The sequence below is a fragment of the Ceratotherium simum genome, chromosome 8 (assembly GCF_057802395.1).
Source record: "Ceratotherium simum simum isolate JZ-2026a chromosome 8, ASM5780239v1, whole genome shotgun sequence".
Taxonomy (NCBI): domain Eukaryota; kingdom Metazoa; phylum Chordata; class Mammalia; order Perissodactyla; family Rhinocerotidae; genus Ceratotherium; species Ceratotherium simum.
The window spans coordinates 85695799-85715130 of NC_141907.1; the positions used below are offsets into that span (position 1 = coordinate 85695799).

The 19332-nt window shown below is 37.5% G+C and overlaps 1 protein-coding gene across 1 annotated transcript in view; it reads right to left on the reverse strand.

Moving 5' to 3' along the window:
* Positions 1-18740, reverse strand: part of CENPE (centromere protein E) — a gene marked incomplete at its 5' end in the record, with an annotated part of 41253 nt that extends 22513 nt beyond the window's left edge. The window contains 15 exon segments of the mRNA XM_087434673.1: positions 72-230; positions 896-1177; positions 1355-1513; positions 2442-2729; positions 2941-3093; positions 3197-3484; positions 4065-4352; positions 5883-6185; positions 7039-7197; positions 7318-7608; positions 9148-9306; positions 10966-11166; positions 17717-17884; positions 18044-18316; positions 18426-18740. Coding sequence (XP_087290799.1) covers positions 72-230; positions 896-1177; positions 1355-1513; positions 2442-2729; positions 2941-3093; positions 3197-3484; positions 4065-4352; positions 5883-6185; positions 7039-7197; positions 7318-7608; positions 9148-9306; positions 10966-11166; positions 17717-17884; positions 18044-18316; positions 18426-18740 — 3486 coding nt within the window.
* Between the last annotated feature and the right edge of the window lie 592 nt (positions 18741-19332).

A 19332-nucleotide genomic window follows, 5' to 3' on the forward strand; every position in this document is an offset into this window, starting at 1 on the left:
TACATCCCCAAAGGATTTTAGGCACAAATAAGTCAGATACCCAATCAAATAAGCCTCCCTTCCCCCAATACCTTTTCTTGTAATTTAGCATTTGAATTTTCTAAATCCACTTGCATATTTGACATTTCATCTGTCTTCTCAGAAACAATCCCTCTGAGTTGATCAATAATTTCCTGGTGCTCTTTCAGATGCATGTGAGCAATTCTTAGTTCCTCTCGTTTGTCCAGATTCTTTATCATTAGAGAATTTTAAGAACAGTGACATATCTTAACACTAACTGGTATTTTTTTAATGAAAATGATGTATTTTCTTAGTAAAAATAATAAAACTATTACTTCTTACTCTACATCTTTGTTGTTAGAAAGTTACAAGCTTTTCCTCCCTGTCCCCACCTCCCCACAACCAACTCCGACTTCCCAGAGGCAAACATATTACACACGTACTATTCTACAGGTTGTTTTTCCCCCTAAGGGTTATTTTGGGCTTCCATATTAGGACATGCAAATCTATTCCATGGTTTTATTATGTGCTGCATAGTATTCTGACATATTGCTCATGTTTACCCAGTTTCCTTCTGATGGACATTTTGATTGTTTCCCATTTTTTATTACAAATTGCTACAATGAACAACCCTACGGTGTGTATTTGTGTATGTGTGTATATAAATATATATATTTCTTTATCTTAACAACCGATTAAGTATACATGTAGGATAAAGTCTATAAAGAAAACACTGGTTACAGAACTTAAAATTTTCAAGAACAATACCATATAACGTGCCTAAAAGGTTATATCAGTTCACGCACACCAACAGTACCACTCATGTCAAAGAAGGCTCGCTGCTGTCAGAAAACCCCACGTCTCCTCACTAGGGAGGGGAATGAGTGTAACTTACTTTAGCTTCCGTCTATCTCAGGCTTTCCCTGAGCTGGTCTTGCTCCATTTTGAGGGTTTCCTCCACTCTTCTGAGGCCATCTCTTTCCTTAGTAACAAGTTTTATTTCTTCAAGGTTTTCAAGATGTTTCTGAGTCAACTTGAACTTCTCTGCTTCTATACTTTCCAGGGTTGAATTCTGGGCCTCTAATTGCTTCTTGAATTGCTCTGTTTGATGTGTATTTTCCCTGAGATCATTTTTTGCCTTAAGAAGTTGATGTTCTTTCTCTTGAAGTTCTTGGATCTTGAGATAATCATACAATAAATTATGATATAGATATTGATAAAAAGCCAAATAGCAGTTTCTAAATTAAGTAGGCAAATCTTTACTTGTCTTCAATTTCAGGCTAATTCATATCCTGTTTCATTACACAAAAGTCTGATTCAAACTCTCACTCAGATAACAATTAAAAAAAAATACCTGTGCTTTTAAGGCAGTATTTGTGTTTTCTAACTGTATTTGCATATTTGACATTTCATCTGTCTTCTCTGAAACAACTTCTCTGAGTTTATCAATAGTTTCTTCGTGCTCTTTCAGATGCATGTGAGCAATTCTTAGTTCCTCTTGTTTTTCCAGGTCCTTTATTTTAGAGAAAGAAAAATAATACATTCAGAGTAATACAACTTAAACAGTATGTAGAAAGGTACAGGGTAAGAAGTAAAAATTTTCCTCCCTCCTTATGCCTCCCAGTCCTCATCCTCTAAGTTACTTTTAGATGTCAATACATGCTAGATACACCACTCTGCAACTTACCCTTATCCCTAACAGGATGCTTCCAAATCAGCACCGTGCTCCCTTTCCCCTTTATCTGTGCCTAGGATTCTACCGTCTGAATGTGCTGCACTATTTAATTAGGCCGCTACTAATGGGCAGTTAGAATTTTTCCTATTTTTTTTGTTTGCTTTATTTTGTTATTGCAACTTGCTGCAATGAATATCCTTCCACAAATATCTTTGCACAATTGTGGTAATGTGTGCAGGATAAATAGCTACAACTAGGGGCTGGCCCCGTGGCTTAGCAGTTAAGTGCATGCACTCCACTATTGGTGGCCCGGGTTCGGATCCGAGCGCACACCGACGCACCACTTGTCCAGCCATGCTGAGGCCGCGTCCCACATACAGCAACTAGCAGGATGTGCAACTACGACATACAACTATCTACTGGGGCTTTGGGGAGAAAAAGGGAAAAAAAGGAGGATTGGCAATAGATGTTAGCTCAGGGCTGGTCCTCCTCAGCAAAAAGAGGAGGATTGGCATGGATGTTAGCTCAGGGCTAATCTTCCTTACACACACACACACACACACACACACACACACACACAAAAGCTACAACTGGACTTTTTGGGTCCATGAATAAACTTAGTGAAATATCTGGAAGATATTAGCAAATATGCCTCTCCAACCTTCCTGAAGGTTGGATCAATTTTACAGTCCCACCAACCCTACTGCCCATGGTTCTTGTAGGACACAACGTCCTATTTACTAGATGGGGAAAGACGGTAACTCACTCTGGTTACGGTTTCTCTGAGGTTTTCCTTGAGCTGGTCTCTCTCTACTTTGAGAGTCTCCTCCACACTCCTAAGGTCATCTCTTTCTTTTGTAACACATCTCATTTCTTCAAGGTTTTCTTGGAGTCTCTGAGTTAACCTTACGTTCTCCATTTCTATATTTTCCAGAGTTGACTTCTGGGCCTCAAATCGCTTCTTCAAGTATTCCATTTCACACATTTTTGCCTGAGTCTCACTGACGGCTTTCATCTTAGGAAGCTGATGCTCTTCTTCCTGAAGTTCTTGAATCTGAGAAAATCATAGAACAAGTTAGGCCCTACGCAGAGGTTTTTAGGAAAAAGAAAATTGTTTCTACATTAAGGTAATCACCTTTACATTTAGTAATCACATTTACATTTAGACTTTACATTTTAGTCTACTGTATGTAGTTTTATTCCAGCAGGATCTGAGGAACACAACAATCAGATGTCATTTTCCAACTTAACAAAACAAGACCTACTTTTTCCTGTAATTCAGCTTCTGAATTTTCTAAATCTCTCTGAATATTTGCTCCTTGATCTGTCTTCTCTGAAATATTCCTTGTGCTAATAGCTTCTTGGTACTCCTTAGGAAGAATATAAGTAGTTTGCAGTTCCTCTTTGATTTTCCATGCCTTTATGATTGGAAGAAAATTAATAAAACTTAACAGTGAACATCATCGTCATCATCTTAACACTATTTTTGTATCCAAAAAACATCAGAAGAGGGAAACTTACTTCACCTACAATTTCTTTAATGTTTTCTTTGAGTTGGCCTCTCTCCATTTGAAGGGCCTCTTGTGACCCTTTCAGTTCATCTCTTTCCTTAATTATAATTTTTATTTCTTCTTGACTTTCCTGATGTCTCTCAGTCAACACGAGCCTCTTGCTTTCTATACTTTGTAGTGATGAATCTTTGGCTTTGAGTTGCTCCTTTAATTGTTCTAGTTCACTTGTTTTTTCCTGAGTCTCACTGACTTCTTTGATGCTAACAAATTGTTCCTGTTTCTCATGAAACTCTTGGATCTTAAAATAGTGATAAAATAAGTTAACAGCCAAAATATACACATACATAAAACATATGTGTTTGTATATGTATGTATGTACACATATGTATGTGTGTATGTGTGTGTGTGTATATATATATATATATATATATACACACGCATATTTTTTTTTTAAGGAAAAAAACCCAAGATGCTCTCCAAAACAATTTAGTATGTCAATGGTAGTCTTTGTAATTCAGTTTGGTCCCTCCCTCGGGTTTTCTCCCACTGTTCCTTCCCCCCAATTTCCCTTCTTCTGTAATGCATCACTGGTTGTTTCTGATTCCTTCTGAAAGCTCGACAGTTCAGTTTCTCTCTCTGAAAGACTCACTCTCAGCTTTTCAATAGTTTCCTCCTGTTCTTCCAGGTGACAACGAGCAAGTTTAAGTTCCTCTACAGTTTCTAGGTGCTTTACTATTAGAGGAAATTGTAAGAAACTTATAGAAACACTATAACTGTTACACTTTAACTCCTTTTTCCAAAGGTTTAGTTTTTACAAAAATATTTGCTTGCAAAATATTTAAAAAACCCACATAGATGGGGAAAAGGATGAAACTTACTTTAGCCATGATTTCTCTGTTTTCTTTGAGTTGGTCGCTTTCAGACTGAACAACTTCCTGCAGCAGCTGTTGGCTCTCTCTCTCCTTAGCTACATAGCTCACGTCATCATGACTGTCTTGGGGTCTCTCAGAACATCTGAGCTTTTCCATATCTGTTCTTAGTAGTGCTGACTCTTTGGCTTGGAGTTGCTCCTTCAATTGCTCCATCTCACTCAGTATTTTCTTAATCTCATTGTCTTTTTCTTTCATATTGAAGGACTGTTCTTGTTTGTCTTGAGCCTCTTGGATCTTAAGAGAATCATAAAACAATACAATTGATATCCAAAGATACTTTATTTTATTTTAGGGGAAAAGAAATCAGGATACTTTCTAAAACGATTAAGTCAGGATTCAATGGCTCATTTACAGAGCAATCTTTCCACTCTTCCATTATTCAGATATTTAACACTTACTTACTGAGGGCTCACTGTGTTATCAGTATCCTATTAGAGGTTGGAGATAAAATAGCAATGAGACTATTACTATTGATCTCTGTCTTTATGAGACTTATACTTTAGGCGGAAAGATAGATGTTAAGCCAAATCACACCAAACAGAGGTGCTGGGTTCTCTCAGGGTATTAGTGCAAACCTAACCCACTGTGAGTGGTTAGGAAGGGCTTCCTGGGGGGTGGAAAGCTTCAATTGAGATCTGAAGGATGAGAGCACGAGTTAGGTAAAGGCAAATATGGAAATACTACAGGTAGGGAGACCAGAACACGTGAAAGCAATGAGATCAGGAAGGCAATAGACTGGAGCTGTGGGAGCACGATGAGCAGGAGAAGAGGGAGCTGAAACAAAGCCCGAAACCAGCAAGGCTGGAGTCTAGGGCCTCACAGGCCATATGAGGGATTCTGGTCTTTGTTTCAAGAGTAACAATAAGCTATTAAAGGATTTTAAGGAGAAAAGATCACTTGGGCTCAGAATGGGGAATGAATTAGAGAAGAATAAGAATGAATGTGGGGGACCAGTTAGGAGGCGATTGCAGAAAGCCAGGGAAAAAAGAACAGTGGCTCAGATTAGGGTGTTGGCAACATGGAGAGCAAAGCGGAAGGATTTCACACACACACCTTAAAATCAACAAGGTTTGGTCCTGGATTACAGAGTGAGCAGGAAGGAAAGGATAATAGTAGGGATGATTCCCAGATTTCTGACTGAGGCATTGAGGAAGAAGGTAGTACCATTTGAGATGTGGAGGAATAGGTTTAAAGAAGGAAAGAAAATAGTTGAAAATAGTTTATTTGGCTTTATCCTTTCCTATAATTTAGCATTGTTTTCTCTAAATCATTTTGAATACTTAAGGAAACAGTGGGGCCAGCCTGGTGGCATAGTGGTTAAGTTTGCGTGCTCCACTTCTGTGGCCCAGGGTTCGCAGGTTCGGATCCCAGGTGCGGACCTACACACGGTTCATCAAGCCATGCTGTGTAGGCATTCCACATACAAAATAGAGGATGATTGACACAGATGTTAGCCCAGCGACAATCTTCCTCAAGCAAAAAGAGAAAAGATTGGCAAAAGATGTTAGCTCAGGGCCAATCTTCCTCACCAAAACAAACAACAACAAAAAAGAAAATACCTGTCTTCTCTGAAACATTTTCTCTCCGTTTCAATAGTTTCTTAGTAGTTATGAGCAATTTTTAATTGTTCTGTTTCCAATCACTTCATAATTAAGAGACTTTTAAAGAAAATTGGTAGTAACATAACCATAGCACAAATGCCCCTTTTCCCAAAGACTTGATTCTTATAAAACTCTAACTAAATGGGAGGAAAGGATGACTTACTTTAGCCAAAGTTTCTTTAATGTCTTCTTTCAGCTGCTCACAATCAACTTTAAGTGCTTCTTTTATTATTTTAAGGTTGTCTCTTTCCTCAGTTAGAGATTTTATTTCTTCAGGACTTTCTTGAAGTTTTTCAATCAACCTGAGCCTTCCCATTTCTGTGCTTGCCAGTGTTGCTGAATCCTTGGGTTTGGATGGTTCTTTCAATGGCTCCAGTTCATCCATCATTTCCTGAGTATCACTGACTTCTTCCACATTAGGAAGCCCTTGGATCTTGTGAGATTCATAAAATACCAAAGTTACTATCTGGAGAGCACTGTCATAAGTTTTTAAAGGGAAAAGATCAGGATACTTTCCATAGCAATGAAAGTGATCTTGAGCCCTCACGGCCTACTACAATTACAATTACAAACTCCTATTTATTCATTTTCCCTTGATTCCTACTAAAGCTATTCATGACTTTTCTGCTAGTCATATTCTGTCATAATTTTCTTTTCCTCCAGCTTATATCCAAAGTGAACTAATCCTTACAATTTCCCAACAAATTGTTAATTCAGTCAGTTGCATGCTTCATTTCTATACTAGTTCCCAAATGCTAGAGGAGAAAAAAATCATAGTTGAGCAGATTATACCCCAATAAATGACTGGTTCCCATTCTCAGATGAGCTCCAATGCTATGTCTCAATTTTTTTACGTCTACAGATTGATTCCCCTTTCCCATGATCATTAGTGGTACCAGGTAAGTTTGCATGTCATATTTCTGCACTTAACATACTGCAATTGAAGGATTTTTTACTAGGGGGTAAAGAACAATGTCTCACTCATAGCCATAGTCTCAATGCCTGGCACAGTAGGCTTTTAACACAGGTTGGTCCAGTTATCCCAAAGTTTCATTTCCTCCGTAGCATTTGCCATTATCTCAAATTATCTCATTCACTTGGTTGCTTATTTATCAGTTACCTCCTTCCACTACAAAGTAAGCTCCATGATCACAGAGATTTTGTCCCCTTTGTTGCCATTTTACTTCTATAACCTAGGACTGTGCCTGCCACAGTAGACAGTCAACAAATAATATCCAATAAATGAATGAACCATACCTCAGTAACTACTTACTGCTTATCTTTCCTTCAAAGGAAAAAGAAAGGAAGAAAAGACAAACCTTTTCTTGTCATTCAGTATTGGATTTTTCTAGGTCCTTCTGAATATTTATTATTTGAGCTGTCTTCCCAGAAACATTTCTTCTTAGTTCATCAATAGCTTCTGGGTGTTCTTTTAGATGCATGTGAGCAATTTTTAGTTCTTTTTTTGTTTCCAGACCCTTTATTGGCATGTGAAATTTAAAGAATATTTTAACATCATCATCTTAACACCCCCTCCCCCTTCCCAAATGGCTGTTTTAAAGAAACATTTAATAGATGAAGAAAAGGGTATGACTTGCCATAACTTCAATTTCTCTTACATATTCTGTAAGTTTCTCTCTCTCTATTTCAAATGACTCCTGTAATTCCTGCAGATCATTTCTTTCTTTGGTTATGGATTTTATGTCCTCATAATTTTCATGAGGTTTCTGAGCCAACTCTAGCCTCTCCACTTCCATATGTTCCAGTGTTAGTTCTTGGTTCCTTAATTCATTCTTTAAATTCTCCATTTCATTCATCTTTTTCTGCATCCCACTCATCTCTTCTTGTACACTAAGAAGTTGTTGCTGTTTTTCTTGGAGTTGTTGGCTCTTAAGAAATATAGTTTTTATTATTACCATTTTGCTATATTATCTTAAAATTCTTATGTAAAATGCACTTTGCTAAACTGAAAGAATCATTATCACAGCCCTATCTACTACCCCAATGTAAACAGACAAGTAGCATTAAAAGTAAAGTAACTTTCTAGGCATAGTGTCTGTACTGGGTTGAATAGTGTCCTACCCAAAATTCAAGTCTACCCAGAACCTCAAAATATGACCTTATTTGGAAATAGGGTCTTTTGCAGATGTAATTAGTTAAGGATTGAGAGGCTATTCTAACTGGACTAGAGTAGGCCCTAAATCCAATGAGAGTGTCCTTATAAGAGACAGGAAAGGACACACAGAGACATAGAGAAGATCATGTGAAGCTGGAGACAGAGATGGGAGTGGAGCAGCTACAAGCCAAGGAATACCGAGGACAGCTGGGAGCCAAGGACAGCAAGAGGCCAGGAAGGACTCTTCTCTAGAGACTTCAGAGGGAACATGGTCCTCCAACACCTTGATTTTGGACTTCAAGGATCCAGAAATGTGACAGAATAAATCTCAGCTGTTTTTAAGCCACCAAGTTTATGGTAATTTGACACAGAAGTTCTAAGAAACTAATATAGTGTCACTAGGTTAATCAAGGAGGCAAAGTGAAAATGAGAAAAATTTAAAAAGAAAAGAGACTGACTAAATATACAGATGTAGCTGTCAAATAAAATGTAGTTCTTCATCTCTTAAAAATTTTTTGGATAATTTATTTTTACTTCCAATAAGGTCTTTAGGGGGTGGCCCACACAAACACTGAGGCATTAACTTTTACATAAGGCTATTGATTTTACCTCTTTAGAAGGAGTATGAAACAGGAGGTTTTAGTAAACTCAATTAGGTTATAGTGAAAGGGATAAGAATTAAGAGAACACATATTGAGAAAAAAACACTCCACAGAAGCACAATGGAAACAACAATATATTATTTATAACGCATGTGGCACTGTTCTTAGAATAAACAGAAAGATCTCAGTGGGTGCATTTTAGAATTACTAGAGCAGTACAATTGTTATAAGAGTCTTAGCTCTTAGACAAATATATTACAACAGCACCTTACTTCTATAAAAGAAATGATTCAGGAAATTGCAAATATCTAAGAGATGGTAGTAGCGCTAAATCTTACATTTTGGAGAATGACAAATACAGCTCTCTCAGGGCAGGAGCTTTGTTTTATCGACTAATGGATCTTAAGCACCCAAAACAGTGCCACAACAGTGCTCAATAAATATCTGATGAGTGAAGATATCATGAGGAGTTCAGATGAACCAAGGACCTCTCTCATCTAAAGACTCCAGGATAATACAATCCTCGCAAAGGACGTTAGTTAAGATCTTCATGTGAGCTGAAACTGTCCAAAACATTAGCGCTGACACTTGTCCATCTGGGAGGCATGTGCTATTTCCGGAATTTAGGTCTACTGGAATCAACATTTATTATCAAAAACAAAAAGTTTAGTCGGGAAATATAGCCAGGAAGATAACTTTAAAAAGTTCACCTTTTCCTTTAGCTTTTCTTCAGCTTCTGCCAGTTGCTCACAGGTCCTGTAAAGCTCTTCCTCTTTCTTTATGGTATGGTTCTTTTCTTGTGCAACTATCTCTTGTTGCTTTTTAAGCTCACCTCCAAGAATTCTTAATTATTCCTGGTTTTCAATGGTCTAGAATGTTAAAATCATTGAGATTAAAATAAACACTAGCTTACATTTAAGAAATTAGGTAGAAATCAGCATTTACCTCAGCTTGAAAATGGAGAAATCGTGGCAAACTATATTGGAAAAGACTAATTTAAAAAGAAAGTGAGTCTTTATTTTAATCATGTAAATGCCAAGAATCTGCTTTCTTATGCTGTTTCTTTATTGCTCAACTTACATTCCTATCATGAGAACTAGAACTGGATCTAGCATTCTATCATGAGAAGTTTGCTCGTTTTCTACCCCTGAGCCAAAAGAGACAGTCTCTATGCTTTCATCGACTGACGGTGAGACTACAGTTACGGGCTTTTCATACGCTGGGATGGCTTTGGTTCTGGGCATTGATTCTGAGCAAGCTCAAAACAGCAGCTGTCCTCTGCTAGCAGGACTTGAGCTAATCTTAGTTATTATGCTTAAACAGTGACATTCTCAAGTATCAAGACCAAAAAACATTACAAGCCAGAGCCTGAGGAGAGAATATGACTTTTGTCTGTATTCTTATTTATATTCAGTCCTTTTGACCAAACAGACAATCCCAAGAAACACGAAAAATTACACAGAAGGTCAGGTTCTACTGTGATCCACAGCAAACTTCTCAAAATATTAATTTCAACCTATTACACACTATACTGCCCCTAAATACAGACACAAAAACTAAAGTAGGTTTGAAAATACTGACAAACATTAACGACAATTAAACATCAAATTAAAAAAAATTACAACAGCATAAATAAAAGAGAAACATTTTGGAACAAATTAACAAAATAGGTACAAGACCTGTGCACTGAAATCTATATAACACACCACTGAGAGAACAGACAGTTTATAGAAAGATACACAATAAGCACATGAAAAGATGCTCAATATCTTTAGTCATTAGGGAAAGGCAAATTAAAACAATGAGGTTAAACAATGGCTAAAATTAAAAACGCCAATAATATGAAGCGTTGGTGAGGATGTGGAGCCATCAGAATTCTCTTAATTTGTTGATGAGAATTAAAATGGTACAACTACCTTGGAAATGAGTCTAGCAAATTCTCATGAAGTTATATATACAACTCCCTATGACCCAGCTATTCCATTTAGATACTTACCCTAGAGAAATAAAAAACATACGTTCATAAAAAGATTTGTATAAGAATGTTTACAGAAGATTTATTCAAAATAGCCAATAGTGGAGATAACTCAAATTTCCATCAATAGGAGAAAGGCTACACAAACTGTGGCCTATTCATACAATGGAATAGTACCCAGCAATAAAAAGGAGTGTAGAAAGAAGTGAGACACAGAAGAGCACATGCTGTGTGGTTCTATTTGTGTGAAGTTCTGCAAGAGACAAAGTGATTTGAGGTGGAAAAACATCAGGACAGTGACTCTGCGGGGCAGAGGGTGAGATGAGGATTCATGGGGTGGAGGTGTGAGGGAATTTGTTGGGGGTGGAAGTGTTCTGTATCTTGACTGGGGCAGAGAGTACACAAGTAGCCACATTTGTCAAAAGTCATCAGACTGGATGGACATTTGCTTCTGATACACTTATTGCATGTAAATGATACCTCAATAAAGTTATAAAAACCTGAAACACACAAAGACAAAAACACATTGCCAAGTACACAGTGCTGAACCCACCATGTCAATACTCTCCCTTAGGTCAGTCTTCAGTTGCTCCTTTTCCACGGTAACGTGCTCTAACATTTGTCGCAGTTCTTTTTTCTCCTGTATTAAAGAAAATATCTTTCTCTGTTGTTCAACTAGCTCATTATCAACATCTGCAGTCAACACTTGGGTTTTTTTGGCTTTCGAATTCTGTTTTTTATCTATGCCCACCATCTAAAATATAAATACATTGGAGAAGAATTTCTTAGTAACAGTTTTAATAATAATAAAAATAGCCAACACACATTACTTATTATGTACCAGGCCCTATTTTCAGATGCTGACACATTTAATCTTCACTATAACCTTATGAGGTAGCTACTATTATCATCTCCATTTGACAGGTGAAGACACTGAATCCCAGAGAGGACAGGTCACTTGCCCATGGTCACTCAGAGACGTAGAGTCACGTTGTGAGCCCAGTGCTCTGGCTCTGGAGTTTGTGCTCTTGTGCCTGTGCACTGAGAAGAGCTACCTGGACAGCTACAGACGACCCACACTCACCTTCACGTCAGACGGGTTAATGCGACTTTGTGAAGGAGTGAGCCACCTTAAACTCTCCCTCTTTATTTCTTTCCTTCAAAAGCTGGAAATCATAACCTATGCCCTACTCCCTACTTTATTTTCAGAGTTTTATTATATAGAAGAGCGCAAAAGAGTTTTCTTAGAAACATATTTCATATTATAGTAGCATAATTCATCTTTTCTTAATACATACTTTTCATATACTGCTTAAGAAAAGCATGTTATATAAATTCATTTATCCACAAATAATTCTTAACCAAAGGGAACCTAATACATGGACTCCTTGGTAAAAGGAGACAAAGACTGACGTTACAAGTGTGGATATGAAATTAGGGTATCAGCATATAATCCTATACTAGCCCAGTAAAAACTCTCAGCTCCCTGTTAGCCACAGATGTTTGAAAAAGTTTTTATAATAATCTATATTTACATTAGGAAAAAAAAGAAGAATAAAAAAAGTCATCCAATGACACCAACTTTACATAACCACTATTAGAATTCTGGAATATTTCAGAGTTTTGTCCCTTGAAATTTTTTTTTAACATTGCAATTATGATTAATTTGCATACATATAAGATCCTTTTTAGCTTTACTTTTCCACTTAGATTAGATGATATGCATTTTCCCATGCTGTTACATAATCTTCAAATTATAATTTTTAGTAGCTGCTCGATTTTCTAGAGTGGATATGGACAAACCATATTTTACTTACCTACCCCCTTACTGCTGGCAATAGGCACGAGCTTCTGACAATGGTGAGCACAGAGATAACTACTAACTACATGAGAAATTAAGGCGGGGAACACACAGTCTTTGGGACTAGCCTGTCAGATACTATAATTCAGAATCTTGCATCTTTACTCTTAAATATGGGAATATGTACAAAAACAAAGCAGAGTGAGACAAAGTTCAAAACTGAACGCAGCCTAGAAAGTATTTCAGCTACCATGGTTATGAGCAAATCTAATAGCTCTAATTATTAAATAACGAAAAAAATTGTGTCCTTTATATGAGAATAAGACAACTAATCACAAAGTTTAAAGTTTCTGTTGAGATACACTAGAGAAACTCACTTCCAGAGAAAGACACATCAAGCAGGACTGAAAACGGGCACTCCAAGAGGAGATGAGAGACCTACTAATGCAGCCCTCTGGTGCTCCGAAAACCACAGGGGCCTCTGGAAATGCCCAGACACACTCCTTTATCCACAAGGGTGATTCCAGCAGGAACACGCTATCACAAGACCAAGCTGATTGCAGCCTGCCATTGCAGATATCAGAAACCCTGATGAACAGAACGGCCCCAGAGAACTCCCAGTCAGACCCTTTTATCAACACAGGTGATTCAAGCATGAACTTAATACCACAGACAGGCTGGTCCCAGTGAGTGTAACTCTCCTCTTCCCTCACTCCTCCTCTGCTGCCCCTTCTCAGGGGGCCCTGTGACTGCATTCTGCATTTGTTTAAAAGCAACTACTGACTGTTGTATCTTATTTTCAAAAGTCTATTTAAAAAACTTTCCCCTTATAAAAGTGGAAGTTATAAATTTTAAATCAAGGTCAAGTGTCTTTGGCCCATGTTTGATCCACATTATAGACAAGCTGAGAACACAAGATATAGAGCAAGTGAAAATGCCTTCTAGGAGAGAAAGACTGAAGCATAGGCAGAGAGGAAGAGAAAGCTGTTCCAAGGCAGGAGTATTGTCCCCCAGGGTAAATGGGAAAAAAGAAGCTCATTATAGACAGTAATAGTCTGTAAATGTACATAGAGATTTATTTACATAAGTTGGATCTTACTGAATTATTCTACAGTATGTATTTGTTTTTATTTAATAATGTATCCTGGAGACTTTTCCATTTGTATATAATGTCTACTTTTAAAAAGTTACATGACTGTACAAAATTCAGTTGCATTTCTATACATTAACAATAAACAATTAAAAAAGGAAATTGGGAAAACAATCCATTTACAAGAGGACCAAAAAGAATAAAATATTAGGGAATAAACTTAACCAAGAAGGCAAAGGCATGTACAATGAAAACTACAAAATGTATGTGAAATAAATTAAAGACAGATAAATGGAAAGACATCTCAGGTTCACGGACTGGAAGACTTAATACTGTAAGATGTCAACACCACCAAAGCGACCTACAGACTTAATGCAGCTCCTGAACAAGCCTGACACTCAAGGCAGTTCCCGCACAAGCCTGACACTCAAGGCAGTTCCCGCACAAGCCTGACACTCAAGGCAGTTCCCGCACAAGCCTGACACTCAAGGCAGTTCCTACACAAGCCTAACATTTAATGCAGTTCCTATACAAGCCTAACAGCTGTTCTGCAGAAAGAGAAAAATCCACCCTGAAATCCATATGGAGTCTCAAGGGACTCCAAACAGCCAAAATAATCTCAAAAAAGAAGAGAGCTGAGGTCTCACACTTCTTGATTTCAAAGCTTACCAGAAAGCTATTGTAATCAAAACAGTGCAGTACTGGCATAAAGACAGACATACAGACCAAGGAAATAGAATACAGAGCCCAAATATAAACCTCTGCATATATGGTCAAATGATCTTTGACAAGGATGTCAAGACCACTCAACAGGAAAGGACAGTCTCTTCAACAAATGGTGTTGGGAAAACTGGATATCTCGCACAGAAGAATGAAGTTGGGCCCTCACTTTACATCATATAAAAAAATTACCTCAAAATGGATCAAAGACCTAACCACAAGAACTAAAACTGCAAGACATTTAGAAGAAAACATTCAGGGGCTGGCCCAGTGGCGTAGTGGTTAATTTGGCGCACTCCACCTTGACAGCCCAGAGTTCACTGGTTCAGATCCTGGGCGTGGACCTATGCACTGCTCATCAAGCCATGCTGTGGCGGTGTCCCACACACAAAATAGAGGAAGATGTGCACAACTGTTAGCTCAGGGCCAATCTTCCTCTGCAAAAAGAGGAATATTGGCAATGGATGTTAGCTCAGGGGTGAATCTTCCTCACCAAAAAAAAAAAAAAAAAGAAGAAAACCTGGGAGAAAAACTTCATCACATGGGTCTTGGCAATAATTTCTTGGATATGAAACCAAAAGCACAGACCACAAAAGCAAAAATAGATAAACTGGACTATATAAAAATTAAAAACTTCTGTGACAGAGTGAATTGCCTAATTTGCTCTGTGAATTCACAGAGTGAAAAGGCAACCTATGGAATGGGTGAAAATATTTGCAAGTCATACAACTGATAAAGGGTTAATATCCAGACTATATAAAGAACTTCTACAACTCAACAACAAAAGACTAAGAACCCAATTTAGGGCCCAGCCCCATGGCTGAGTGGTTAACGTTCTGTGCATTCTGCTTTGGCGGCCCAGGTTTGTGGGTTCGCATCCCGGGCATGGACCTAGTCCACTCACCAGCCATGCCGCAGCAGTGTCCCACATCCAAAAAAATAGAGGAAGATTGGCACAGATGTTAGCTCAGGGCTAACCTTCCTCACGCGAAAAAGAGGAAGATTGGCAACAGATGTTAGCTCAGGGTGAATAATCCTCAGCAAAGAAAAAAAAAAAATCCCATTTAAAATCGTAAAAACTAAATAAAATACTTAGGCATAAATGTAGAACTCTAAAAAAAAAACCCCGGGGCCGGCCCAGTGGCGCAAGCGGTTAAGTGCGCTCGCTCCACTGCGGCGGCCCAGGGTTCGCCGGTTCGGATCTTGGGCGTGCACCGACGCACCGCTTGTTAAGCCATGCTGTGGCGGCCTCCCATATAAAGTAGAGGAAGATGGGCATGGATGTTAGCCCAGGGCCAGTCTTCTTCAGCAAAAAAGAGGAGGACTGGCATTGGATGTTAGCTCCGGGCTGGTCCTTCTCACCAAAAAAAAAAAAAACCAATTTAAAAATGGGCAAAAGGGCCTGGCGTGGTGGTGTAGTGGTTAAGTTTGCGCGTTCCACCTCGGCGGCCCGGGGTTCATAGGTTTGGATCCCAGGTGCAGACCTACACACCGCTCATCAAGCCATGCTGTGGCAGACATCCCACTTACAAAATAGAGGAAGACTGGCCTAGATGTTAGCTCAGGGCTAATCTTCCTCAAGCAAAAAGAGGAAGATTGGCAACAGATGTTAGCTCAGGGCCAATCTTCCTCAATAACAACAAAAAAATTGGGCAAAAGACTTGAACAGATATTTCTGTAAAGAAGATATATAAATAGCCTACAAGCACATGAAAAGATATTCAACATTACTAGTCATTAGGGAAATGCAAGTAAAAACCACAATGAGATGTCAACTCACAATTATTAAGACAGCTACTATGAAAACATCATAAAATAATATGTGTTGTAACGATTTGGAGAAATTGGAATCCTTGTGCACTGTTGGTGGGAGTATAAAATGGTGCAGCCACTATGGAAAACAGTATGGCAGTTCCTCAAAAAATAGAAAATAGAATTACCATACGATCCAGTAAATTTGATTTCTGGATATATGTCCAAAATAATTGAAAGAAGGATCTCTTTGTACACCCATGTTCATAGTAGCATTATACCCAATAGCCAAAAGGTGAAAGCAATCTAAGTGTCCATTGATGGGTGAATGCTTAAACAAAATGTGGTATATACATACAATGGAATATTATTCAGCCCTAAAAAGGAAAGAATTTCTGATGTATGCTACAACATGGATGATCCTTGAGGACATTATGTTAAATGAAATAAGCCAGTCACAAAGAGACAAAATACTGCATGATTCCACTCATGTGAGGTATCTAGAGTGGTCAAATTAATAGAGACAGAAAGTGGAATAGTGGTCGCTAGGGGCTGGGGAGGAGGAGAATGGGGAGTTGTTTGATAGGTATAGAGTTTCAGTTTCGCAAGAAAAAAGGAATTCTGGAGATTGGTGGCACAACAATGTGAATGTACTTAACACTACTGAACTGTTTGTTAAAAATGATAAAGTTGGTAAATTTTACGCTATGTATGTTTTACCACAATTAAAAATACAAAACAAACAAAAATAAATTTATATATACATGAACGACTACTCCTCCAAGCTATGCATGTATCAAAGATTATTTCACCAGTCTCCTATTGATGAATGTTTTAAATTCCTAGTAGTAATTATTCTGGATTAAATAGTATTAAGTATAATAAAAATGAAAAATAGTACAAAAAATTCTGCTGATAATATACATAAAAGGCATTTTGAAAAGTAGAAATGTATAGTAAATGAATCAATTGCATAAAATTACAGGCAATCCCCTGTTATGGATTGAATTGTGTCCTCCCAAAATTCATATGTTGAAGCTCTAACTCCCAATGAGACTGTATTTGGAGAAAGGGTCTTTAAGCAGGGCAATTAAGGTTAAATGAGGTCATAAGGCTAGGCCCTAATCCCAAAGGACTGTGTCCATTTAAGAAGAGGAAGAGACACCAGAGCTGGCTTTCTCTTGGCTCATGCACAGAAGAAAGGCCACGTAAGGCACAGAAAGGTGACACCTGCATGCCAGGAAGAGAGGGCTCACCAGAAACTGATTTTTCTAGCACCTTAATCTTGGACTTCCAGCCTCTACAACTGGGAGAAAGTAAATTTCTGCTGTTTAAGCGACTCAGTCTGTGATATTTTGTGATGGCAGACTAATACATCCCCCTTTTTAAAAAAGTCATCGTTAGCATCCTAGCCTTTCTTGTCTCTAATTAAATACCCAGTGAAGCAGTTATTCTCAGGTCTCAGGACAAAACAAACCATACTACCTAGAATGAATTAAGGTGAGATTTCAGCATCTAACAGTAAAAGTATAGCTCAGCTCCAGAAATAGACATCAATACAACATACACATCGATTTTATAGTGAACTCTGAACTAGTATACAAAATCTGATATAAAACAAATATTTTAGCCATAATTAATAATAAGCATTCAATCTTTCTTACATTCTTATAATTCAGAGGGGCGTTTAAACATGTTTAAAATACACCAGGCCTCAGAAAATATCAGCTCAAAGTTTGACCTAACATTTTTTGCCTTTTCCAGTTGATTGTAAGCAGTTATATTTGAAGTTATTTCAAAGACATTAGGGCTAATCCTGTAAACTATTGTTATTCACTGTGAATAATAAATAAGATTGAGATTACCATTCACGTACTTAAGTGTTTGAGGTTAAGGAGAAAGCTCATATAACAAGTATATGAAAACGCTGAACAGAAACACTCCTTTACCTTTTTCCAGAAGTTCATCCTTAGTTTCTCCTATGTTTTCCTCTATATGCAAATTCCTGGAAGTTTCCTCAGAAATTTTCATTGTTAGTGTGTTAACTGTTTCTTGGTGTTGTTTCAAAGACTCAAGAGCATTTAGTAATTGTTCTTGGGTGTCTATGTTCTTTGTCAGAGAAACAGAACACAATTTCAATTAGAATAACGTGAAACAATGAAGGTAATTTTGTAGCTACTACTTGATCATAAATAATAAATGATGGCTCCTGTAATGTGTTTTTAAAGAGGCTCTGAGTTTTCAAAGTTTAATCAGTCAAAGGCTTACCATGTTTACAGTATCCTCAATGTCACTTTTGAGTTGGTCTCTCTCAATTCGCAGGCTGTCTAGGAGTTGTTTTAGGTCATCCTTTTCTTGGGTTAAGGTTCTCACTTCTCCGAAGGTTTGCTGAAGTTTCTCAGTAATCAGTGTCTTTTCCCTTTCAACCGTTTGAAGCCTAGAATCTCTACTTTCTAATTGTTGCTTCAGCTCTTGCACTTCGTTTAACCTTTCTTGACTCTCAGTTGTTTTCTGCTGAAGTTCTTGGGTTGTGTGAGAAAGCTTTAAAATAAAAAGTAACTGTGAGAATGAGAGCCTTCTGTGGCCTCTATATGGAAGCCAGACCCCAGAAGACTAAAGACCATTTCCAGAGAGGGTGTCTTGTACCAACCTCTACGTTCAAAGCATCCAAACTTAAACCAAGTTTTTGAGCTTCTTTAGCGAGATTTCCTATTTCCTGACTCATTCTTGCATTCTCCTCAAGGACCATCTCATACTTTTGCTCAAATTCAATATGATGATTTTTAAAATCTTGGAATTCTTGATCAGTTCTTTTATAATTCAGCTGGGTAGTTGCTAGGTCATTTTTAGTTTTCCCCATTTCTTCAAGTAAATCTTGAATTCTACTCTCTTTATGAACTAATTCAGAAAACCATTTGTCTCTTTCTGATGTTATTATATAGAGCTCTTCAGATTTATCATGTATCTATGGAAAAGAAATAAAATTTAGCTGTGTTAGCAACATATGATCTACTGAAGCAGTTTTCAGAAAAAAAAGCTTTCTCTGCAAAAAAGAAAAAAAGACACTGAAATTAAGCACAGATTTGACTGAGGAAAGGCAATAATTTTATTGTCACATCTTTACAACAATATATTATCCTGTTTAACTCTACCAACAAAGTTTTGCTTTCCCTAATCTCTCTTTGGTTCTAGTAAGGATTTGTGGTGGAGAGAAAGAGGGGAGAAACACTTAATCAAGGATGTCTTTATTTCCTTTTCTATCATTCTCTCAAGTGTTTTCTAACTTTATGGTGTATCCAGGCATTTTATAGTTTTTCTTAGAATTTGCTTATTATTTTTTCTTTCTAAAGCCTTTGAATGCAGCTCCAATTTCCCAAAACTTAATCCATGAATAATTTAAATAATTAAACTTTAATTTAAAAATTTAAAAATTTAAATTACTATTTAAATAATTTAAACTAACCATATCCAGCTTATAAATAGTTTAATCATTGGGAAAGATTAACCCAGAAGGAAGTGGGAAGAAGGGAGGAGAGCTACAGAGTGAGACAGAGGAG